Source organism: Leopardus geoffroyi, chromosome E2, assembly GCF_018350155.1.
Source record: "Leopardus geoffroyi isolate Oge1 chromosome E2, O.geoffroyi_Oge1_pat1.0, whole genome shotgun sequence".
Lineage (NCBI taxonomy): Eukaryota > Metazoa > Chordata > Mammalia > Carnivora > Felidae > Leopardus > Leopardus geoffroyi.
In genome coordinates, this window is record NC_059335.1 from 48,484,293 (window position 1) to 48,508,743 (window position 24,451).

At 43.8% G+C, this 24,451-nt stretch overlaps 2 protein-coding genes across 14 annotated transcripts in view; both read left to right on the top strand.

Moving 5' to 3' along the window:
• Positions 1–12,524, top strand: part of HYDIN (HYDIN axonemal central pair apparatus protein) — a 430,150-nt gene extending 417,626 nt beyond the window's left edge. For all 10 annotated transcript variants that reach the window (XM_045443449.1, XM_045443447.1, XM_045443446.1 and 7 more), the window contains 3 exons: positions 158–388; positions 9,178–9,402; positions 10,945–12,524. In XM_045443449.1, the coding sequence (XP_045299405.1) occupies positions 158–388; positions 9,178–9,402; positions 10,945–11,427 (939 nt within the window). In that variant the 3' untranslated portion in view covers positions 11,428–12,524. The remainder of the gene's footprint in view (positions 1–157; positions 389–9,177; positions 9,403–10,944) is intronic.
• A 4,872-nt stretch (positions 12,525–17,396) lies between these two features.
• The window catches only part of VAC14 (VAC14 component of PIKFYVE complex), a 102,702-nt gene continuing 95,647 nt past the window's right edge, over positions 17,397–24,451 (top strand). For 3 of the 4 annotated variants that reach the window (XM_045443485.1, XM_045443488.1, XM_045443487.1), the window contains exon 1: positions 17,445–17,837. In XM_045443485.1, coding sequence (XP_045299441.1) covers positions 17,734–17,837 — 104 coding nt within the window. In that variant the 5' untranslated portion in view covers positions 17,445–17,733. Of the gene's footprint in view, positions 17,838–24,451 lie in introns of all 4 variants that reach the window. The other variant, XM_045443486.1, reaches the window with a different exon arrangement.

A 24,451-nucleotide genomic window follows, 5' to 3' on the forward strand; every position in this document is an offset into this window, starting at 1 on the left:
AGGGATTCAGACAGGGTGGGAGTGCCCGTGTCAGCCTGGCACCCATGCTGTATGTACCCAGGCAATGCTAATAGAGAGAAGGAACTCAAGACAGCTGAAGACCCTCCACTAACCCCTCTCCTCTGCTTTCTTCCTCCCCCTCTCCCCGCGAACCCAGGTGATCTTCCGAAACGAGGTGACCAATGAGTTTTTATACTACATGGTGGGTTTCAGGGTCATCCCTTCAGGCGTCATCAAAACCATTGAGATGGTGAGCCCCGTCCGGCAGAGCACATCAGCCTCCATCAAGGTGGAGAACCCTCTGCCCTATACAGTGACCTTCTCCACGGAATGCAGGGTCCCTGACATCAGCCTGCCCTCCCAGTTTGTGGTGCCTGCCAACTCTGAGGTATGACCCTGGCTACCAGGGGTTCCCTGATATCTGTGATAGAGGCATCCCTGAAGCTGGGCCAGCCCCAGGAGTGGGAAGGCAGGGGACGGTGCATCAATCACACTCCTGATCTGTCCTCTCCCCTTCTGCCCTTTGGTTCAGACATGTAAAAGGGACTTACTAGTCATGAACACTTGCCTCTGTTATACACTTGTTTGCTTTGTTCAAACTGAAAACATTTTTGTTTTTTGCTAATTATAAAGGTAACGTAGTATATACGTGGTGAAGAGGGAAGCAAGGGACATAGTAGTGTATCGAGTGAACAGCAGGCGCTCTCATTTATATGTTTGCTTGTGCACAGACCCGCTTCAGGAAAGACACATAACCTGTGACTGCTGAGAAGACGTGCCCTGGAATTCTGGGCTGCTGTGGAGATGAACTTTCTTTTGACTCTTTTTGATGTATGGCTCCAAATTCTCACTGTCTATATCCCATCAAAACCCCTTCTGTTTCTCCAGCTTGAGCCCACCTGCTTATTCCCTGCATCCACCCTAGCTCTGCTTTCCCCTTCAGAACCCCAAACCTGGTGTGTTCTTCAGAGACCTTCCATGCCCTTTATTTTATTTTTATATTTTTCATCATGAATTATAAAATCTACACAGAAAACTAGGAGATAGATCTATAGGTACATATCTATGTATATATGTATATATATGTACTAAAACAGGTTCACTTAAATAACTATGAAAGAACTATCTGTATAACCAGTACCCAGGCCAGGAAATAAAAAGTTGCCACCATCCCCAGAAACCTCTGTCCCCACTCACAGTATCATCCCTCACCCCTAAAAGTTCCCTCTATCCTTATTTTGTAATCATTTCTTGCTTTTAAGCCATATGGTTTGGGTTTGTCTGTTTTCAAACTTTATACAAAAGAAATCCTACTAATTGCATTCTTCAGTGTTTTATGCCTTGCTCAGTAGTGTATATTCTGACGATCATCACACTGATGCATGCAGCTGAGGTCCATCCATCCTCACCACTGTAGAATATTCCATCATACGACTATACCACAATTTAGATATCCATTCTACTGAGGCCAGACATCTGTGTTGGCTTCAGTGTTTGGCTATCATGAAATATGCTGCCATGGACCTCACCGTGCAAGTGCCTTCCTGATGTACACGGTGTGTTTCTCCCCAGCGTACACCCAGGAGTAGAATCACCGGGTCACAGGGTGTGCTTGCCTTTAATTGCCAGTCAGGAGAGAATCTCCAGTGAGCAATGAGAGCTCACCAACTTTTGGCATTGTCAGATTTTTTTTTTTTTCAACGTTTATTTATTTTTGGGACAGAGAGAGACAGAGCATGAACGGAGGAGGGGCAGAGAGAGAGGGAGACACAGAATCGGAAACAGGCTCCAGGCTCTGAGCCATCAGCCCAGAGCCTGACGCGGGGCTCGAACTCACGGACCGCGAGATCGTGACCTGGCTGAAGTCGGACGCTTAACCGACTGCGCCACCCAGGCGCCCCAGGCATTGTCAGATTTTTAAAGGTTTACCAATCCAATAAACTAATAGCTCCTCATGGTCTTGATTTACCTTTTTACAAACAGATTGGCTTTAGTCCGATAACAGTTTGTGTTGGAGATTTGCCTCTTTGGTCATGAGCGAGAATGGACCAGCTTTCCTTTCTTGTATTCTTTGTCCAATTTGAGTTCCCGTTCCTCCAGCGATAGAAAAAGAGTCGGGGATTTGCCTGCTTCCTCAACTCTGTGAAGGAGTCTATAAAAGATTGAAATTATGTCTTCCTTGAACCACGGATGAAGCCAATGAGCCCTGGGGTTTTCTTTGTGAGAAGATTGTCTGCTACTGATTTGATTCCTTTCATGAGTTATCCCACTACTCAGATTTTCTGTTTCTTCTTGAATCAGTAATGATAGCATGTCTGTTTCATCCATATATTCACAAAATTGGCATAACATTGTTAATATCCTCTTACTACTTTCTTACGTGATGTTCCTTTTTCATCTCTAATATTAGTTGCACCTTCTATTTCTTGATTGGTCTTTCTAGAGGTTTCTCAGTATTTCTTATATTCAAGAAGGCATTTTTTGATTTTGTTGGTACTCTTTATTGTATGTTTGTTTTCAGTTGCTTGATTTCTGACCTTTTTATTATTTCCTTCTTTCTGCTTCTTTTGGGTTACTGGTGCTTTACCTAACTTCTAAGATGGATGCTTAGTGCATTAACTTCTAGTTTTCTTTATTTTCCAATATGCACATTTAAGATTATAAGTTGCCCTCTAAGTGCTGCTTTAGCTGCAGTGTACAAAGTTTTACATGTAGTATATTTTGTCATTAAGTTCAAAAATGTCCTTTCATTATTATTAATACTTCTTTTTTGACTCATGGGTTATTATAAGTGTTTCTCAATTTCCAAACATGTGGATTGTTCTATATGTTATTTTTTAAATTATTTTGTGGTCAGGGAATATATTCCATATTTCAGTGCTCTAGAATTTGTTTAGATCTGCTCTACGGCCCACTATATGATCTTTTCCTTAATCTTCCATTTATTTTTAAAAAGCATGTGTTTGCCATTTTGATGTTCATTCTCTGTACCCTAGCTGATATTTTGGTCTGCTTGTTTGGTCAGATTTAAGAGAGTGTTAAAGTCACCACTCTGGCAGGGATTTGTGTGTTTGTCCTTGTAGTTCTGTCGTGTTTTTGCTTTATATACTTTGAAGCTATATTACTAATTACATTAAAATCGTAATATGCTTCTGGTGATGTTACATTAAGACTTGGTAGTCTCTTACATTTCTGTTCTTCAAGAGTATCTTGGCTATTCTTGGCCCTTTGCATTTCCATATAAATCAGCTTGTCACATTCTTCCAAAAAAATTAAATTAACTATTAGGATTTTGATTGGGTTATTTTAAGAATGTATTAGTTACCTGTTGACCCATAACAAATTACCCTAAAAATCAGCAGCTTAAACCCACAAACATTTATTATATACACAGTTTCTGAGGATCAGGAATCCACGAGCAGCAGCTTAGCTGTGTAGTCAGGGTCTTTCATGAGGATGTAGTCAGTTGTCAGCAGGACTCCAGTCATCTCTAGGTTTGACTGGGGCTGGATAATCTGCTTCTAAACTCACTCATGGAGTTGTTGGAAAGGCCTTAGTTCCTTGCTGGCTACTGGCTGGAGGCTTCAGTTCCTCACCGCATACACCTCTCCCTCCAGCTGCTTTCAACATGACAGCTCACTTCCTAAAAGTGAGTGATCTGAGGGAAGCTGAGAGAGCAAGGGAGAGAGAGCACGCACAAGACAGAAACCACAGTCTTTTCCACTTCATCTCAGAAGTGATATGCCTTCTCTCTGCCATGTACTAGTGGTCACACAGACCAGCCCTGGCACAATATGGGAGAGGATGACACAAGAGTGTAATAGCAGGAGGGTGGGGATCACCGGGGGCCATCTTGAAGCATATCTGTCACAGAGAGAATTCCAGTCTTTACACAATTGAGATTTCTAACTCATGAGCAGATCTCCATTTATTTAACTCTTCTTATTTAATTTCTCTCAACAATATTTTTTTTGTTTTCTATGTAAAAGACTTACTCATATTTTGTTAGATTTATGTCTAGGTTTTATATATTTTGGTGCTATTGTAAATGGTATTTTTTAAAATTTTGTTTTCTATTGGTTGTAGTATGTAACAATATAACTGATTTTTATATATTGACTTTGCCCCCTTTTTTGTCTTTTTAAGTTTTTTATTTTAATCCCAGTTAGTTAACATACAGTGTTATATTAGTTTCAGGTGTACAATACAGTGATTCAATGATTCCATACATCACCCGGTGCTCATCACAACAAGTGCACTCCTTAATCCCCATTACATTTCCCTCATCGCCCCACTGCCTTCCTCTCTGGTAAACATCACTTTGTTCTCTATACATTTTTTAAAATTTTATTTTTTATTTTTTAAAATTTACATCCAAATTAGTCAGCATATAGTGCAACAATGATTTCAGGAGTAGATTTCTTAGTGCCCCTTACCCATTTAGCCCATTCCCCGCTCCCACAACCCCTCCAGCAACCCTCAGTTTGTTCTCCATATTTAAGAGTCCCTTATGTTTTGTCCCCCTCCCTGTTTTTATATTATTTTTCTTTCCCTTCCCTTATGTTCATCTGTTTTGTCTCTTAAAGTCCTCATATGATTTTTTGTCTTTCTCTGACTGGCTAATTTCACTTAGCATAATATCCTCTACTTCTATCCACACAGTTGCAAATGGCAAGATTTCATTCTTTTTGATTGCCGAGTAATACTCCATTGTGTGTGTGTGTGTGTGTGTGTATATATATATATATATATATATATATATATATATATATATATACCACATCTTCTTTATCCATTCATCCATTGATGGACATTTGGGTTCTTTCCATACTTTGGCTATTGTTGATAGTGCTGCTATAAACATGGGGGTGCATGTGTCCCTTCGAAACAGCACACCTGTATTCCGTGGATAAATGCCTAGTAGTGCAATTGCTGGGTCGTAGAGTAGTTCTATTTTTAGTTTTTTGAGGAACCTCCATCCTGTTTTCCAGAGTGGCTGCACCAGCTTGCATTCCCACCAGCAGCGCAAAAGAGATCCTCTCTCTCTGCAACCTCACCAACATCTTTTGTTGCCTGACTTGTTCATGTTAGCCATTCTGACAGGTGTAAGGTGGTATCTCATTGTGGTTTTGATTTGTATTTCCCTGATGATGAGTGATGTTGAGCATTTTTTCATGTGTCAGCTGCCCATCTGGATGTCTTCTTTGGAGAAGTGTCTATTCATGTCTTTTGCCCATTTCTTCACTGGATTATTTGCTTTTTGGGTGTTGAGTTTGATAAGTTCTTGATAGATTTTGGATGCTAACCCTTTATCTGATATGGCATTTGCAAATATCTTCTCCTATTCCGAAGGTTGCCTTTTAGTTTTGCTGATTGTTTCCTTCACTGTGCAGAAGCTTTTTATTTGGATGAGGTCCCAGTAGTTCATTTTTGCTTTTGTTCCCCTTGCCTCCAGAGATGTGTTGAATAAGAAGTTGCTGCAGCCAAGATCAGAAAGGTTTTCGCCTGCTTTCTCCTCGAGGATTTTGATGGCTTCCTGTCTTACATTGAGGTCTTTCATTCATTTTGAGTTTATTTTTGTGTATGGCGTAAGAAAGTGGTCCAGGTTCATTCTTCTGCATGTCGCTGTTCAGTTTTCCCAGCACCACTTGCTGAAGAGACTGTCTTTTTTCCATTGGATATTCTTTCCTGCTTTGTCACAGATTTGTTGGCCACATATTTGTGGGTCCATTTCTGGGTTCTCTATTCTGTTCCATTGATCTGAGTGTCTGTTCTTGTGCCAGTACCATACTGTCTTGATGATTACAGCTTTGTAGTATAGCTTGAAGTCCGGGATAGTGATGCCTCCTGCTTTGGTTTTCTTTTTCAAGATTTCTTTGGCTATTCGGGGTCTTTTCTGGGTCCATACAAATTATGGGACTGTTAGTTCTAGCTCTGTGAAGCATACTGGTGTTACTTTGATAGGGATTGCATTGAATATGTAGATTGCTTTGGGTAGTATTGACATTTTAACAATATTTGTTCTTCCTATCCAGGAGCATGGAATCTTTTTCCATTTTTTTGTGTGTGTCTTCTCCAATTTCTTTCATAAGCTTTCTATAGTTTTCAGCATATAGATTTTTCAGCTCTTTGGTTAGATTTATTCCTAGGTATTTTATGGTTTTTGGTGCAACTGTAAATGGGATCGATTTCTCTTTCTGTCACTTCATTGTTGGTGTATAGGAATGCAACCGATTTCTGTGCATTGATTTTATATTCTGCAACTTTGCTGAATTCATGAATCAATTCTAGCATTTTTTCGATGGGATCTTTAGAGTTTTCCATATAGAGTATCATGTCATCTGCAAAGAGTGAAAGTATGACCTCCTCCTGGCTGATTTGGATGCCTTTTATTTCTTGGTGTTGTCTGATTGCAGAGGCTAAGCCTTCTAATACTATGTTGAATAACAGTGGCGAGAGTGGACATCCCTGTCTTGTTCCTGACCTTATGGGGAAAGGTCTCAGTTTTTCCCCATTGAGGATGATATTAGCGTTGGGTCGTTCATAGATGGCTTTTATGATCTCAAGGTGTGCTCCTTCTATCCCTAATTTCTTGAGGGTTTTTATCAAGAAAGGATGCTGTATTTTGTCAAATGCTTTCTCTGCATTTATTGAGAGGATCATATGGTTCTTGCCCTTTCTTTTATTGATGTGATGAATCATGTTACTTGTTTTGCAGATATTGAACCAGCCCTGCATCCCAGGTATAAATCCCACTTGGTCGTGGTGAATAATTTTTTTAACGTATTGTTGGATCTGGTTGGCTAATATCTTGTTGAGGATTTTTGCATCCATGATCATCAGGGAAATTGGTCTATAGTTGTTCTCTATAATTAAGAATCTGTTTCTTGGTTTGTCTTTTCCCCCTTTTCTTGTTTATTTTGTTTCTTAAATTCCACATATGTGTGAAATCCTATGATATATGTCTTTCTCTGACTGACTTATTTTGCTTAGTGTTATACTCTCTAGATCCAACCATGTCATTTGAAATGGCAAGGTTTCATTCTTTTTTATGGCTCAAAATATTCCACTGTGTGTATGTGTGTATATATATATATACACATACACACACACATCACATCACATCACATCACATCACATCACATCACATCACATCTTCTTCATCCACTCATCGATCAATGGATACTTAGGCTGTTTCCATAATTTGGCTGTTGTACATAATGCTGCTACAAACATAGGGGTGCATGTATCCTTTTGAATTAGCATTTATGTATTTTTTGGGTAAATACCCAGTAATGTGATTGCTGGATCATAGGGTAGTTCTATTTTTAACTTTTTGTATATTGACTTTTTATCCAACCATCTTATGTAATTCACTTATCAATAATAATTTCAGTTATAGATTCTTGAATTTTCTACATGTATAATCATTCATCTGTAAGTAATTACAATTTTGTTTTTTCCATTATAAACTTCTTCCTGTAATTTCCTTTTCATGCCTTAATAGGGCTATCTAGGACCTGCAGAACAATGTTAACTAGAAAGGTAGTAGAAAGATTCCTTGTTCCTAATCTTGAAGGGCAAGCTTTCAAAGTTTCACCATTTATTATGTTTGTTTAGGTTTCTTATAGGTACCCTTTATCAGATTAAGGATGTCCCTTTCTATTCCTAGTTTGCTAAGAGTTTTTTTTTTAACACTATGAATGGATGTTGAGTTTTATCCCATGCTTTCACTGCATCTATCGAGATGTCCATATCATTGTCCTCTTTTTAATGTACCAATGTGGCAACTGGTTGGTTTTTCTAATGTTAAACCAACTTTTCATTCATGGAAGAAACCCAACTTTGTCATGTAACATTTTCTTCTTTATATATTGCTGGATTAAATTGGATAACATTTTTATGAGGCAAGTTGTATATATGTTCAGGGGAGAAACTGGTCTCCAATTTTCTTTTCTCCTGTTAGCCTTGTTGGATTTTGGTATCAAAATCTTATAAGTGAGATGGGTTCCCTCTTTTTCTCTTCTCTAGAAGAATTTGTGGGATACTAGATTGTCTAATAGAACTTACAAGTGAATCATTATGATCCTGGAATTTTGTTAAGGGAAAACTTTTTTACTATTGATTACATTTCTTTAATGGTTATGGGACTATATAAGTTTTCATCTACTGAGTTTGTTTTTGTAAGTTATATTTTTTATACACTTGTCCATTTTCATCTAAATTTTTAAGCCGTGGCAAAATCATCTAAATTTGTACACTATATTCTTTCCTGTTAACCATCTACAACAACTTTGATGATATCCTCCTTTTATTCTATTTTTCAATAAGAAGAACTAGTTCTTTTTAAAAAGAAACGATACCTACTCATGATAAAAACAAAATTTTAACTATACAAAAGTATATGGAACAGAAAATGAAAGTCCTCAAGTCCCATTTTCCTCACCTCAAGATAACTACTGGTAACAATTTGACATATATCCTTGCTGTCTCTTTTCTATACCTGCATAGACATATTCTTCTTCACAAAAAAATGAGCTTATGCTTTGCATAATTTATGGAACCTCCTTCCTTTCACTTTCAATATTATCAACACCTTTCATGTCAGTGCTTATAGCACGGCCCCTTCCTTTTCAATGGCCACCTAGTATTCCACTGGTGAGGATAAACTATCACTTATTTAGCCAATTTCTTACTGCTAACTCGTTTTAATTATTTCCCTTATTTTGTTATTATAAGCAATACTCTTTGGTTCCTGTTTTGTTTTGCCATGGGCAAAAATAGAAGAAGGAGAAAAACTTTCCCGAATGAAGGTAGGACCCAGGAAGTTGTTCTGAGCTTGGCTGTGAGCAAAGAAGGAGCTGCTGATCTTCAGCCCTCCTTCTGGAAACACTCACCCCCATTGCCATAAGTGTGCTTCTTAAGAGAGGAACCAGTATCTCTTAGATTCAAGGAGATTCCAGATATATAAATACCTCTGGGGTATTTCTAGGTAAAGTTAGAAGGGGTACAGGGGAGGGAAAAGACCGGTTTGGACAGAGATTCCCCAGGCTCAAGATCAGTGTGAGCAATTTCTTGTGAAGCACCATTTCTGGCACCAACCTACTCTGAGGTCACTGGGTAGCAAGGGATGGGTCAGACTCTCAGCATCATAGGAGCCTCTGTCTTCTCTTGCAGGGCACATTCTCGTTTGAATTCCAGCCCCTGAGAGCCGGAGAAACCTTTGGGAGACTAACACTGCACAACAATGATTTGGGTTACTACCTGTATGAGCTCAATTTGAAGGCCCTGCCAGCACTGCCTGAAAAGCCCATCCACTTCCAGACGGTTCTTGGCAGCGGTCAGAGCATCTTTGCCAAGTTTACCAATTACACCCGGCAGAAGACAGAATACTACTGCAGAGTGAGTAGCCACTGTCCCACCCTCTGCCCTCCCCTTGCTGGGAGTCTAAGCTTAAAAATAATAAGAGGAGGACACAGGGGGTGCAGAAATGTGAAACGCACAGAGAGTCAGGCACTTCATCTAGCCTGGAAACTCCCAGGTATAAATAAACAGTATCAGGCCTGGGTTCTTCCTTATAGAGTCTATCTTAACAAGTTAAGGTGGGGGTGAGGGGAGTTTTGCTTCCCACAGCATGTGCACTGGTCACTAAAGGGGACAGTAAAGCTCAGTGGTCATGAGTAGAGGCTGTGAAATTGAGACTTGGATTTGAACCCTGGCTTCACCACTTACTCTTTGTATGAATAATTTACTCTAACCTTTTCTCTAAATGGTAATAATACCCCAACCTCACACGATTGCTATGGGGCTTTTAAAGGGTGCATATAAAACCACTTTCATAGAGCTTGGCTCATAATAAATGCTGCATATATGTTACCTATTATGTCAATTGGAATACGGGTTTAGCTCCTGAAACAAGCCCCAAATAACAACAAAGTAAAAGCTATTCCTCTCTCAAATAATGGGGTGAGCATAAGCAGTTTGGGCTGGAATGGTAGCTCCGTGACATCAGGCATCCAGACTCTTTCTGCCCTGATGCTCTCCCCTCTGTAGAGAGTTGCTTGGATCCACAGGGACCAAGAGAGCTTACGAGGATGTTGCATTCCAGCCAGCTACAAAGGGGAAAGGCGGGAGCTATATATATCCTTTCCACTCACATTCCCTTGAACAAAACTGCATAAGACCACGCCTAGCAACAAGGGAAGCTAGGAGTGTAGCCTTTGCACTGGGTGCCCATGTGCCAGTTAGCATCAGCGGGTCCATGGCTATAGTCTAGAGGCATAGGCTCTTTATCAATCATACCAGTCGGGAGAAGCTAGGTTACGCTGCAGTAACAAACAGCCCCAACATCTCAGTGGCTTAAAACAACAAAAGGTGTGTCCCTTATTTGTGCTATCCGTCTAGTGAGGGTCAGCAGGGAACTGTTCATCACAGCCATTTGGGGATCCAGGCTAAACGGCAACCACCAACTCAGATGTTTCCGGTCATAGTGCCAGAGGAGTGAAAAGGACTTATACTGGCAATTGAATGCCCTAGTGTGAAAGTAACACCTTTCACTTCTGCTCACAACTAATTGTCCAAAACTAGTCCCCTCCCATCCATGAGGAGCCAGACTGTTCAGTCTTTCATGTGTGTGGGAGAAAAGAAGAGCCAGATAGGGGAGTAGCAGCAGTAAATGCCACACCAGCATCATCCAGCTTTGTGTCCCTGGGCAAGTTATTTAACATCTCTTAGCCTTGATTTCTTTGTAGTAAAATAAGGATAATAATTAGTATTACCTACTCTTCAAGGGACTTATAAGGGCACAACATTTTATGACCTGCCTGGCCTCACACAAAGGTAGGTTTCTTGATGTCTGAGAGTGGAGGGGTGGGGGAAGGGCCCGAGCTGCTGGTGTGCTCTTCGGGATCCCGTGTGAACCAACTGTGCGTGTTCCTCTTTCAGACTGACTGTCAGGACTTCCACACGGAAAAGATCATTAATGCAGCCCCAGGGGCCCAGGGAGGAACCGAAGTCAGTGTGGAAGTCTATTTTGAGCCCAGCCACCTGGGTGAGACCAAGGGCATCCTGATGCTGTCGTCGATTGCAGGCGGGGAGTATATCATCCCCCTCTTCGGAATGGCTCTGCCCCCCAAGCCCCAGGGTCCCTTCCTGATCCGGGCCGGGTACAACATAATCATCCCCTTCAAGAACGTTTTCTATCATGCGGTCACCTTCTCCATCATTGTGGAGAACCCAGCCTTCTCTGTTCGTGCTGTAGACTCCATGCGACCCAAGAAGATCAACAATATCACAGTCTATTTTGAAGGAAATCCATCTGGCAGCAAAACACCCATCACTAGCAAGCTGATTGTGTCTTGTCCTCCCAGTGAAGGCAGCGAAGCAGGCATTAAGTGGGTTTATTACCTGAAGGGGATCACCCCTTAGTGGTAACTAAGGTCAGTTGCATCAGTGAAAAGTCATTTCCTCAGCCTGGTATCTATGTATTATTCTATCCTGGTGAAGCACAGAGAAAATAAAATTCTACAGATAGTGTTTTATCTCCTCATTCAATTACAGGGGTACTTATTTCCATATTATATTCATTCCAAATATATATATGAAGTATATATATTCCATACTAAACATGGTGATTACAAACAAAGGGCTATACTGTACTTTGCAAGGGCAAGTCTCTGAATTTAGTTTCTAATCATATTCCCAAAGCTCAAGAAGTAATCCCCATTTTTAATAAGATGGCACAGATATGACATTCATGACCTCCTATCACATAGCACTTAGCAGTGCATGACACTGGGGCACCACAGTTCCTTTTTAAAATCCATAATGGCCTAAAGAGCCCTTAGATATGATTCTCTTTTGATATGATCTTTTATTCTGCTTTCACATAAAAGCCAAATGAATCACCATTTTCAATATGATAACAGATAACACTTGCACCATCACTGCAGGGGACAGGGGCTGGGTACGCTCCCTCTGTCCCTGAATCCTGGATCCATTTATACAAGAAAGTTCTTGCTGAGGGCCAGGTCCTGGAGAACGCTGAGACTCCAGCTCTCCACTCCCATCCCCAGCTCCGTGCATAGCTGTCAGCCTGTAGCACAGTGATTCTCTACCCATCCGCAAATCAGAATCAGCCAGTTCTTGTCCAGAACCCCCCACCCCAAATTCTGATGTAATTAGCCCGGGGAGGGATGTGGGCATCATTTTCTTTTTCAGGCTTGTACAGCAGAGTGGAGAACCAGTGCCGCAGATCATACGCCCACCTGGCCATTAGTGCAGCAGCTGAATCATGAATCTGATTCCAGGGGAGGAACGCATCCCAATTTGATATGTTTAAACTGCAGCCGTTTTGTGTGCACATAAAGGCTGAGCTAAGTCAGTGCCTTTCTTAAGAGGGAGAGCGCTAGGGAGGAGTGAGACATCTGTCTTAGCCCAGGCTATGGCCCTGGTCCCGCAATGTGTATTAATGGGACCACTTACCTGTTGGCGCCACCAGATGAAATAAAGATGATTACAGACTGGCCCTGGAGTGGTTCTATTTCTGCACATGTGCCTGATGGGCCCCACCCCCACCGCGCCACCTCCAGCTCCTCCCCACTTGGCATCCCCTACAGCCTGCCTGCAAGAGAGGGAGAAGGCATGAAAGGAGATTGCCCTTTGGAAATGAATGCTTCAAAGAAGGGGTTGTGGAAAATGGTCCGTGGAGCAGCAGCAACAGCATTACCTAAGAATTCATTAAAAATGCCTTTTCTCACGGCACACCCAGACCTGTAGAGTCAGAAACTCCGGGGTGTGACCCAGCAACCTGCGGTTTCACAAGTCCTTATTGCTTTTAGAGGTGTTGTTTTGTTTTGTTTTGTTTTGTTTTTTAACGGAGGATGACTCTTCTAATCCTTTTGTACCTCCCCACAACCCTCAGCCCAGGATACCCTGCACACAGCCAGCATATTTACAGGACTACACGTAATAGTTCATGTGTGTAACCGCCAAAGATGCTGCTAATGGGCATAAAGACAAAAATTAGATGACAGATTCTCCAGTTGGTTAAATGAGCAAAGAACGCACTAAGCAGTCATCTGAGAGGATGCGGAGATCAATGAGCACGTGCTATGACTAGCAAACACCCAGAGTCTGATTAAACCAGTGCTTTTCAAATTTTAGTATCAAAATCACCTAGAGGGCTTGCTAACCTACAGGCTGTCTGGCCCCACCCTCAGAGGGTCTGATTTAGGAGTCTGGGCGGGCTCAAGAATTTGCACTTCTGCCAGGTTCCCAGTGAGGCTGTAGCTGCCGGTCCGAGCACACTGCCCAGCACAGCGGTGAAACCTCAGCTGCCTTGCATCAGCGCTGCGTGGGAACACGCTAGGACTACAGGAGCTCAGGCTGCCCCAGACCAGCTGGATCAGAATCTGCATTTTAAGGCATCTCCAGGGGGATGGTATACACACTGCAGCTGAGAGAGGCTGCCTTAAAGGCAACTATGGAAGCTGAGCCTTTGTGGAATCCACAGCCCTGGTCCTCTCCATTTAGGGCCCTAGAAATGAGTCACCAAGTCTGCTGATGACCTAGCTGATGAAACCTGCCTTCCCCAAAATGCCCATTCTCCCACCCACTCACCAGATGCAGAGCTGGGGGTTGGGGAACAATTGGCCCCACCACCAGCTTCTTCAACTTTCTGAACAGTTTGAAACCTAGTATGATAGATAGTTTTAGACAGAAGAAGAGATAAAGGAAGCTGTGTGAAAGTCAGCTACAAAACCAGCGATTGGAGCACGATGAGGCTTACCATGGGGACTCCTCCAACTCTGAAGGTCAGCATTTTAATGTGTTCTGTTGAGCTGGAGGGCTCTCAGCCACCACCCCAGACACTGGCTGCTACAGAAACTGGCCACTTCCCAAGTGTCACCACCAGCAAAATGGTGCTAGGTGGACAAGGGCAATTCCCCCTACCTCAGCCCTGCCCCAGCTCTCCCCAAGCCACTGCGTCTAGAGCCCACAGCCTCGTAGGCCTGGAGTGAGGAGGCAGGCCCTGCCAGCTCAGACCCTGCCCTGGCATGAACCCCCTTCTGGCATGACTTGAGATGTCCATCTCTTCCCTTGAGGTTGTTCTCATGCTTCCTTGGCCTCGGAAAGGCAATAACAAAATTGTTTCATTTGGCAAATTTGGAATGGCAAGGTAGCTCAACAGAGGGCTAGAGGAGAAACTTGGTGAAAATGAGCATTTTGACATAAGCTAGTGGAAATTACCTTTGAAAGGATATATTCTCAGCAAAGCAGACCAGGAGACATTTCACTGTGTGCTGCTAAGGTGCACACACAATTCCAGGGGGATTTTTTTTAAGTTTATTTATTTTGAGAGAACGTGAGCAGGGAAGGGGCAGAGAGAGAGAGAGAGAGAGAGAGAGAGAGAGAGAGAGAGAGAGAGAGAATCCCAAGCAGGCTCCACACTGACAATGCCCAACCCATGAACTGTGAGATCATGACCTGAGCTGAAATCAAGAGTTGGATGTTTAACCGACTGAGCCACCCAGGCACCTCTCCAGGGAGCATTTGCACAGAATACGATGTGAAACGGGGCCCCTAACGTTGATCAACACAGAGGCCCTGGTGAGTGTGGCACCCTGTCTAACCACTTCTTTGAAGAAGACTTGCTTTCAGTCAGGGGTGACAATATTGTGATGTCATGAGGGATTGCCAGGTACCAAGTATGGGATTCACCCTCACCATGTTACCCTGAAACTCCAGAAAAATTACATTGCTGTTAGAGAAACTACTTTGCACAATTCCAATATTTGGGTACAATTTCTCACACTGCCCACCAGTATCCACTTGCTACGATGTCCGTAACCTATGTAATAACAACCAGGCATCGTATGGCTACAGATGAGTTACAACTGTGAACTGTGTGTGCAACCAGGTGTATCAATTATCCACTAGTGTAGAAAGAGTCTGACTGTAGCAGGCCTAGCCAGGGCTGGGCACCAGGGTCAGAGAAGTAAGCATGTGGAGACAGCAATGGTGGCCTTGGGCTTCATTCTCAACACTGCTGCCAGCCCAGTAATGCATACATAACTTTAACTAGTTGGCATTTTCCAAGCTAGCAGAGAAAAGAAACCACCTTTTTTTCTCCAGAAATTTCTGAACTAAAGGTAGGACAAAGCATTGGCTTGGGCCTTGAGTAAAAAACTGGTTGCTTAGCAACCTAGTCCAGAACATGATTTCAGGTGAAAAGAGTTCCTTCTAGTACAAACATTACTGTTACAATTATTAAAAACTGTATCTCATTATGACCCTTGGGAAATTCAGTTCACCTTTAAGAAAAAGCCAAACCAAACAGCAAAAGAAACAGATGAAATACTATATTAGATATGGATCCAGTGGAAATGAATACACACTGGAGAAATAGATCCAAATAATCCCCTTGATTTAATTTTCTTTCATTGACTTGCATCAACCATCATCAAAATCCTAAAGACATAAACTTTGCAAAGACATTTGGAAATGTCCTTACCAGTGCTATTTGGTATCAAGGTAAGAGGAGGGAACTATTAAGCAAAACATTTTCTCTGGAGAGGAAATCTCAATTTGGGGCAGTTTCAAATTGGTGGTTCACCCCCTTCATTCACTGGATTGTGTCAGCAAAGGTTTTAAAAGTTGTGAAAACCCCACCAATACAGGAAAACACTTTATTCACAGATTTTTCTAGACAAAATTCCTCCATGACTTACTGAGTTTTGGGTTAGCTTTTGTATTTATTTTCTATGGCTGCATAACAAATTACCACAAATCTAGCAGCTTGAAACAACACAAGTTTCTTATCTCACAGTGTCCATGGATCGGAAGTCCAGAATGAACTGACCTGGGTTCTTGGCTCAGGGTCTCACAGCCTGAAATCAGAGTTGCATCTTTGTCTGGAAGCTCAACTAAGATCCACTTCCAAGCTCCCTTGGTGTGTTGACAAAATTCATTCCCTTACAGCCCTATGATTGATGTCCCTATTTTCTTGGCAGCCGACAACCCTCTGGAGACCACTCTTGGCAACTAGAGACCATTCTAAGGTCTTTACCAAAATAGGCCATCATAGTAACTGTTTTTACTGTGTACTCTTCAAGGCCAGCAGGAGAATCTCTCTGCCACTTCAAATGTCTTCTGACTACTTTTAAGGGCTCATCTGATTAGGTTGGACCCATACAAGATAATCCCCCTTTTTATTACCTCAAAGTCAACTGATTAGGGACCTTATCTACATCTACAAGATCCCTTCTGCTATATAACATAATTATTGGAGTGACAGCGCGTTGTATTTACAAGTCTTGTTCACGCTCAAAGGGAGGGGATTATACAGGGTACGTACCCAGAGGGGTGGGAATCTTGGGAACCATACTGGAATTCTGCCTACTATATCCCCTCACTTGTGTCCTATAGATTCCTATCTACGGATTGAGGATAAGACTCTATTTTCAACTTTGTTATCAGATTTACCTGCACACCCTACACTCATTAGAAAAAGTACTGTCATGTGTTTATGTTCATATTTAATACTCTTTGGACTCCACTGTGGTCTAGCCCTTGTCCTAAAATCCCTGTCCACTATGGGAGCTTACAACAAGGAACTCGGTCTGATGCATCTCCCTGTTAGCCACAATACCTGCATAAAATGCTTTAACATTTTTTACCACATAACTTCAACTTCTGTTCCACCATTTAGCGTGACACTCAAAGCACTTGGAAGGGCTGCTTTACAGTGGATCCATCTGGAGACCTGCACTCAGCAGACTTGGGGCTTCTGCTGCCTATCACCTAGCTGTCTAAGAATCTAAGCATGGTAAACACTCTTCCGAGTCCCAGATGGTAGGGTGAAGGTCACTGTTGGTGCCTGAGATTCTAGATAGTAGGTAGTACTGTTTTTCATTGAGAATTTATTTTAATATGTTTTAGAAACATATAAAAACTATTCACACCATGATCTTAGCACATAAGCAAGACTAAAGTAGGAATTAAAGATTTTTGAAAGTTGATCGGAGAAAATTATTTTCTTAATAATAGCACAAGTGTCTAGAATATGGCGAAAATCATGACGGTATGACTCCAATTTGGGAAACATTGCCATATGCGAAAGTGGTGAGTAAGTAGTAAATCAACTACTGGATTCGGTAAGTATTTATTAAGTTACGCTAAGTGAGTCAGGTTCCATGAGCCCCTTCGTGCTCAAAAACATACACAGAAGCCACCACGCGCCTAGCGGGCCACGTGCGAGACCGTGACCGCGTGGGATACGCGTCCCACCAAACCTCCCCAACCCCACGCGAGCGGTGCGGGAAGGCGGGAGTGAGGAGAGGAGGTGGAGCCTTGTGGGGGCGTGGACAGCCCACCTGCCGCCTGCGTGCGGAGGCGTGGCCGGCGAGGGGCGGGTCCTCGAGGCGGAAGGCGGAAGCGGTTACAGAATCACATGATCCAAATAACATGGCCGCTGCCCCTTGAGCACTGCCGGTGCCGGGCGGGATCGTGAGCCGTTGGGCGGCCGGGAGCAGGTGTGCGGGGGCGGGGTCCAGGCCCGGGTTCCGAGACGGCGCGCGGAGGTAGAGCTAGGCAGGCAGGCGCAAGGCGGCGTGGTCCATGAGCCGGCGCCAGAGGCAGCGCGGAGCCGCAGACTCCCCCGGCCCCGGCGCCGCCCGGGCAGCCGCGGGCTGAGGAGCCGCGGGGCTCCGGGGAGCGCCCCGAGCTGCCACCATGAACCCTGAGAAAGACTTCGCGCCGCTCACGCCCAACATCGTGCGCGCCCTCAATGACAAGCTCTACGAAAAGCGGAAGGTGGCAGCGCTGGAGATCGAGAAGTAAGAGCCGCGGGCACCCAGGGTTGGACGTGGGGAGCAAAGCCAGGACACCGCCCTGGATTTGCAGGGTTCCTGCTGCTCAGGGGAACTCCTCAAGCCTTTCCAGCCAGTTTTAGGCCCTTAGCGCAGTGCAGGAGATTAGGAGTCCCAGCTTTGCTTCTGACGGGATGTATGACTTGGGCCAAGTTCTTTAACCTCCGGGTGCCCCAACGGACTACCGTGCTAATAGAGCGACAAAACCTATGTGTAGTGCTTAGCACAGTGTCTGGCACGCGGCGCGTCTTCAGTGTGGTCTCCATCCAAAATCAGCAAATCAGAGAGGGTCCTCTGTCATGGGAGGGAAATGGGAAGCATGAAAATTTGCTAATGATGCCTCATTTCTCACCCAGCTTCTGAGAAGTGAAAGGGACTGTTAGGTGACCAAATGGAGAAAACAGATCCCGAACATCGAGATCTCAAGACTCAGAGGGCTGTTTATTTTATCTCTGCCATATCACCCTTCCCTGCAGGTGGAAGTAGGAATAATTTGACCTTTCTTGCTTCTACAGTCTTATTGCATGTATGTGTAACCATGACCTGACATTTTTGCTTTATTTCCCACAGCACAAAACAAGATGTTCAACCGGGAATGTGTTATTAAGATTTTCTGCTATTATTTTACGTTTGTAATTTTTTTCCCCGAATTTCTGCGATAAAGGCAGGTGGGTGGGTGATTTCAGAAGAGTGGAAAGAAGCAGGCTGTGAAACTGAAAGAGTGCCCGGCTGGCAGTCAAGACACATGGATTGTAGTGCTGCCTGTACCCTGTCCAGTAGGGTAGCCACTGGCCACGCATGGCTCTTTGCATGTAAATTATTGAAGATAAAATTTAAAAATTACAAATCCAGTTTCTCAGTTGCACTACCCATATTTCAGATGTTCAATAGCCACATGTGGCTGTTGGCTACCATAATGGACAGTACAGGTCTTAGAACGTTTCCATCACTGCAGAATATTGGACAGCTCCTGTCTAGTCCATGGTGTGGCACTCATTCTTGGACCTTAGGCAGTTGCTTAACTCAGGATTTCGTAGTCTCAACACAGCTGACATTTTGGGACAGATAATTCTTGGTTGTGGTGAGCTTTCCTGTGCATTGTAGGATTTTTAGCAGCATCTCTGGTCTCTGCTATCCACTAGATACCAGTAGCACTCCATGAGCTGTAACAACCAACAGTGTCTCCAGATAGTGTTTCCAGATGTGACCGGGGAGTGCAAAATCACCCCAGTTGAGAACCACCGCCTTAACTGCTTTGGGTTTTCCTTTCCTCGTCAACTAAACGGTTTGGACTTTGTTAGGAGGACTCTCCCATTCAGCACTAACATTTCAGTACCTCCAACACCAGCTAGCTTCTTCTCTCATAAAGCACCACTTTCTTGATTGCTCTGTTTCTGAACTGCTTCTTGTTTATGCTCTGGCTCTCACTAATGCTAACAAGTCTTAATGATGAGTGTCACTAAACTGAGTAAAGACTCAAGAGCTGATGTATAGACGTGGCTCCACGTCCATAGGTTTTATTGGCTTTGAAGCTACCTTGACACCCAATTTTGTCCAGCATGCAGTCTGCTTCTCAGGAAAGTCTGATTTTTACCATAGCTCGACTCATCTGTTGAGTCCTTGAATAGAGGTATTCATCTCAGCATCACTGTTGCCTTCAGCACAGCCCCTGTAAGTGCTCTCACTGCACGCTGTTCCTTAAGGGTTTTGTCCTTAATGGGGTTCTTGTTTTTATTCAGCTTTGCCCTTGATTGTGGGATTCAGAGAAACCTCCAGGCTTTAATTGGACTATGGACTCCTGAAGAGCGGAGACCCTGTTTTATTTATCGTCAGTACTTGACGCAGCATTTGACAGTCTGAGTGAATGGCCGTACATTTTCGGTGGGGAAATAACATTGCCGTCTAAGGACTTTGCTACCCAAAAGTGTAGCCCACACACTAGCAGCATCAGGATCACCTGGGAGCTTGTTAGAAAGGGATTCTCTAGCCTCACCCCAGACCTGTGGATCCGATTGTGCGTTTTAATAAGATCCCTGGGTGATTTGTGTACACATTAAAGTCTGAGAGCACGGGTGTAAAAGGCTCTCCAGTCTGTTTCCAGCCTTCTTCAGCCATATGTGGAATAAGGAATGCCTGGTTTGAGGTTTTCCTCTGAATTTAGTTATCACAGATTGCTTAGGGACAGATAGTGACTTGCTTATCTGTGTTTCACCAGATTTTTCTGGTGTCTCTGTTTATAAAGACACTAATTCTGTTGGGTCAGGACCACACCTTTATGACCTCATTTAACCTTAATTACTTCCTTAGAGACCCTATCTCCAAATGCAGTCACAGAGAGGTTTAAGACTTCAACACATGGATTTGGCGAGGATACGATTCCATCCATAACGGTGATCATTAAAAAAAAAAAAAAAAAAAAAAGTGATCATGTGTAAAATGCTGTCTGCCCGTCTGGGGAGAGGAGGATAGTAAAGCTTCCCTTTGTGTGGTCATTGCACATATTTGATCTCTTTATTTTGCATGGATGCAAAATTTGAGCTAGGTAGTGGCATTTCACAGATGAGGAAACAGAAGCTCCTTGAGGTTAAGTAATCTTCCCAAGGTTTCACAGCTAGAACCTGGAGTAAAAGCAACAACAACAAAAAAGAAAAGAAAAGCAAGTTCATCAGTCTCAAAAGGCTTCCCCACTACAGTGAACAGTTTTACCTACCAGAAGGAAATTTCATACTTGAGCATCTCCATGGTTGTTCTAACTGCAACTTTTCCAGTGTCATCTGCTCAGTTGGACAGAGCCAGTACTGCATATGATTTTCCAGTGAGGGATTAAAATTCATAGTAAGAGGAGAGTGTTTTCTCTTTATGACAGGCCTCTCAAACACTAAAAATGAAGAGAGATGGATTCCTGGCTCAGTTGAAGAATCTCGGACTCTAGAATCTCGAGAGTAGGCTGGGTTAAGTGACCCAAGATCTGATCGCTAAATGTGTGAGCCTGCTGTGCACAATCCTGGAGAGCTTTTGCCCCCGCAGCCTGACACCAACATGCCCACACAGTTTTCTAAAAGATAGGGCACTAAGGCTAAAATTTTAGAATGGAAAATTTCAGGTTGGTGGGCTCTCAGTTAGTTTCAGGGGACATAGTCACTGATAAGTCCTGATGAAAAGGTTGGTAAGACCCCAGGCTCTGCTCTCCAGGAGAGTGTATTGTCGGGGAGAAATGCCAGAAGGCACTCTGCTAACTTTGGTGGACGCTCACTCTGCTGGGGTGCCATGCCCCACACTGGTGGCAGGGCCCCCTCACTGCGGGCTGGGAGAGATAGTGCCCTTCATTGTAAGTAGGGATGGGCTCAGTGTCAAGTCTCTTGTGTTCCTGAACTTTGAGTTCCAAAAACCAACAAATGTAGGTGCCCTGGCCATGCCCCCTGAGAACACCAAAGCATGAGGGAGGGCTTGTGGGATCAGGGCTCCTGAATAATGCGTCCTTTGCCTGCTGGGGAGGGGGCAGGGATCTCTGGCATTCTTTGATCAGATAAAGGTTAACTGTTGAGTTTGACCTGGCTCTAGAGCCTACCACCCCTGTGAAGAGATACTGTTCATCACCAGTGGCTTAATACAAGTGTGGGTCAGAATTGCACCCAGCTCTGCTCTCCTTTAGCGGTGGAACCCTCCGCAATTTACTTAATCCAAGGGTTATAGACCAGCAGCCATCGACTGTGTCCTGCTGGTAGACCTGTTTGGTTTGGCCTGAATTGTAAAGTAATTTAAAAAAAATTTTTTAATGTTTTATTTATTTTTGAGAGAGACAGAGACAGAATGCGAGAAGGGAAGGGGGCAGAGAGAGGGGGACACTGAATCCAAAACAGGCTCCAGGCTCTAAGCTGTCAGCACACAGCCCAAAGTGGGGCTCGAACCCGCAAACCATGAAATCATAACCTGATCCAAAATCGGATGCTCAACCAACTGAGCCACCCAGGCACCCCTGCAAGGTACTTTAAATTGAGAAATGTCACAGTGACATTTGGGTTTGGGTTTGTGGCTTCCAAGGAATTGGAAGTGTGTCTCTGTGGGGCCCACAGTCCCACATAGCAGATAAGGGGGACCTCGGGGTCTCCCCATGGGCCAGGACATGGGCTCCCCAGGTTGCTTCCTGTATTGGCAAGTTCCCAACAGCCTTTCCTCCCTTGGCCTTCTCCCTTGTGTCTCCTGCTTGGCCCCTATAAGTGTTTGAGTTTGTGACCTCTGGTTTAATTTTCTGTGCCTCAGTTTCCTTGTGTTAAACAAAAATGCACCTTGAAAAGTAAAAAGGAGCCAGCTGTGTGTTTCATTTATTTGAAAATGTTGTTTCTATGAAATATCTCAAATAGGCAAATTCATAGAAAGTGGATCAGGGCTTAGGGGAGGGGATTTGGGGAACGTGGGGAGTGACTGCTAATGGGTACACTGAATTGTACACATTAAAAGAGCGAATTTATGGGGTATCTGGGTGGCTCGGTTGGTTAAGCATCTGACTCTTGATTTTGGCTAAGGTCATGATCTCACGGTTCGTGGGCTCGAGTCCCACGTCAGACTCTGTGCTGACCACATGGAGCCTCCTTGGGATTCTCTCTCTACTCTCTGCCCCTCCCATGGTTACACACATGCGCTCTCTCTCTCAAAGTAAGTAAATAAAAACATTTTTAAGTGAATTTATGACATGTGAATTATATCAGTTTTAAAAAATAAAACTGCCTGTAGTGTTCTGTTGCAGTGTGAGGGAAGCACTCATTAAATGGTCACGGTTATTGTCACCTGAGATTCAAACATCTGTTGTCTTGGGCTCGTTTCTCCTTTATAGTTTGTCCACTAATCTCTCCAGTGGATGCTCAGTGTATCTTGTCATTTAGCTCTAGGCCTTTTCTAAAAGTCTTTGGGCCTTTCTCAGAGGCGAACATTCCACTTTTCCTGTTCAATTACTGGAAACTGGTGAGCCAGTGGAAACCAAATTACTTAAATGCGCAGCAAAGCAGATGGAGATTTTTAGCCAGATAATCTTTGGGAAACTGCTGCCTGGATGTGCCATCTGAATACAGCGCATGATGTAGAGAATGGCAGCAGTGAGCACACTCGCCAGGACAGGAAAAGGCAGCCGCCCCGGGGGCATGCAGAAAGCTTTACAACACAGAAATAAGCACAGTTCTGGATTTATCTTCCTATCCTTTTTGGAGCCAGGAGCATAGCAGACTCCCAGTCACATTTAGTGAATGAACATGATCTCGTGTGGTATGCGTAAGATCACAGTTTGTCTCTCTGATTCTGACTTTGCACTGAGACTGCTGTGTGAGCATGTGCTACCCAAAGCACCTGACATGCCTTATCTTACTCATTCTCTAGAAATACTGTAAAGTTATTGAGATTAGTAGCCCCGCCGTACAGTCAAGGGCGTCTTCTCCGAAGACATAGAAATATGAGTGCAGTGGCTAAAACCTCTGCCACCTACTGGCTGGGACATTTGGACATCACCAAATAAAAGAGGGGTTGGGACTCAATGAAATAAGAAATGTCCATTCACTTGAGCATCCAACTCTTGATTTTGGCTCAGGTCGCAGTCTCACGGTTCATGGGATCAAGCCATGCATCGGGCTCTGTGCTGTCAGCTTGGAGCCTGCTTGGGATTCTCTCTCTCCCTATCTCTGTGTCCCTCCCCTGCTCGTGCTCTCTCTTGCTTTCTCTCTCAAAATAAAAATAAAATTTTAAAAATGTCAGGGCACATGGATGGCTCAGTCGGTTAAGCTTCTGACTTCAGCGCAGGTTATGATCTCATGGCTCATGAGTTCGAGCCCCTCACTGGGCTCTATGCTGACAGCTCGGAGCCGGGAGCCTGCTTTGGATTCTGTCTCCCTCTCTCTGCCCCTCCCCCACTTGTGCTTGGTGTCTCTTTTTCTCTCTCTCTCTCTCTTTCTCTCAGTCTCTCTTTTTCTCTTAAAAATAAATAAAGATTAAAAAAAAAAATTTTTTTAATGTCAAGTGCCTGGCACCCAGTAGGCGTGCAACAAGCTGTAGCCGTGATATTTGCGGAGGGGGAGAAAGTTTAAATTACAGAAGGCATGTAAAGCATCCAGCATTTATCACCTAGCAGATAGTAAGTGCTCACCAAATAGTTACTGATTTCCCGCCTTCATAGCAGAAGACCAGCTGTGGAGCGTTTCAGAACATGGCAAATGTGCACGTCCCCTGCACCCCCCTTGTGTGGTGGAGGACCGCTTCAGGGGTGTCTGAACACTGAACAGGATGGGGAAATGTGTGGAGAAAGCCGCAGGTCACGTGCGGCCTCAGTTCTCCACGAGGGGTGTCCCCTCTAACTGGGTGTGTTCACTTTGCAGTTGAAGGGCTTTGAGAAGATGGGAGAGAGGAGCTGGTGTACAGCTGAAGGGGTGTGGACTTTGTGGTGCATCATGGATTCAGATCCTCTGAGGCCCCAGGCAGGGGACTTGGTCTCCCTGAGGCTCCATTTCAAATCTGCAGGATGAGATGATGATCACTGCAGAAGCAGGTTGTTCCAGGAAATAACTGAAATACTCGTTGTGGAGTGTATTCCCCAGGAAGGG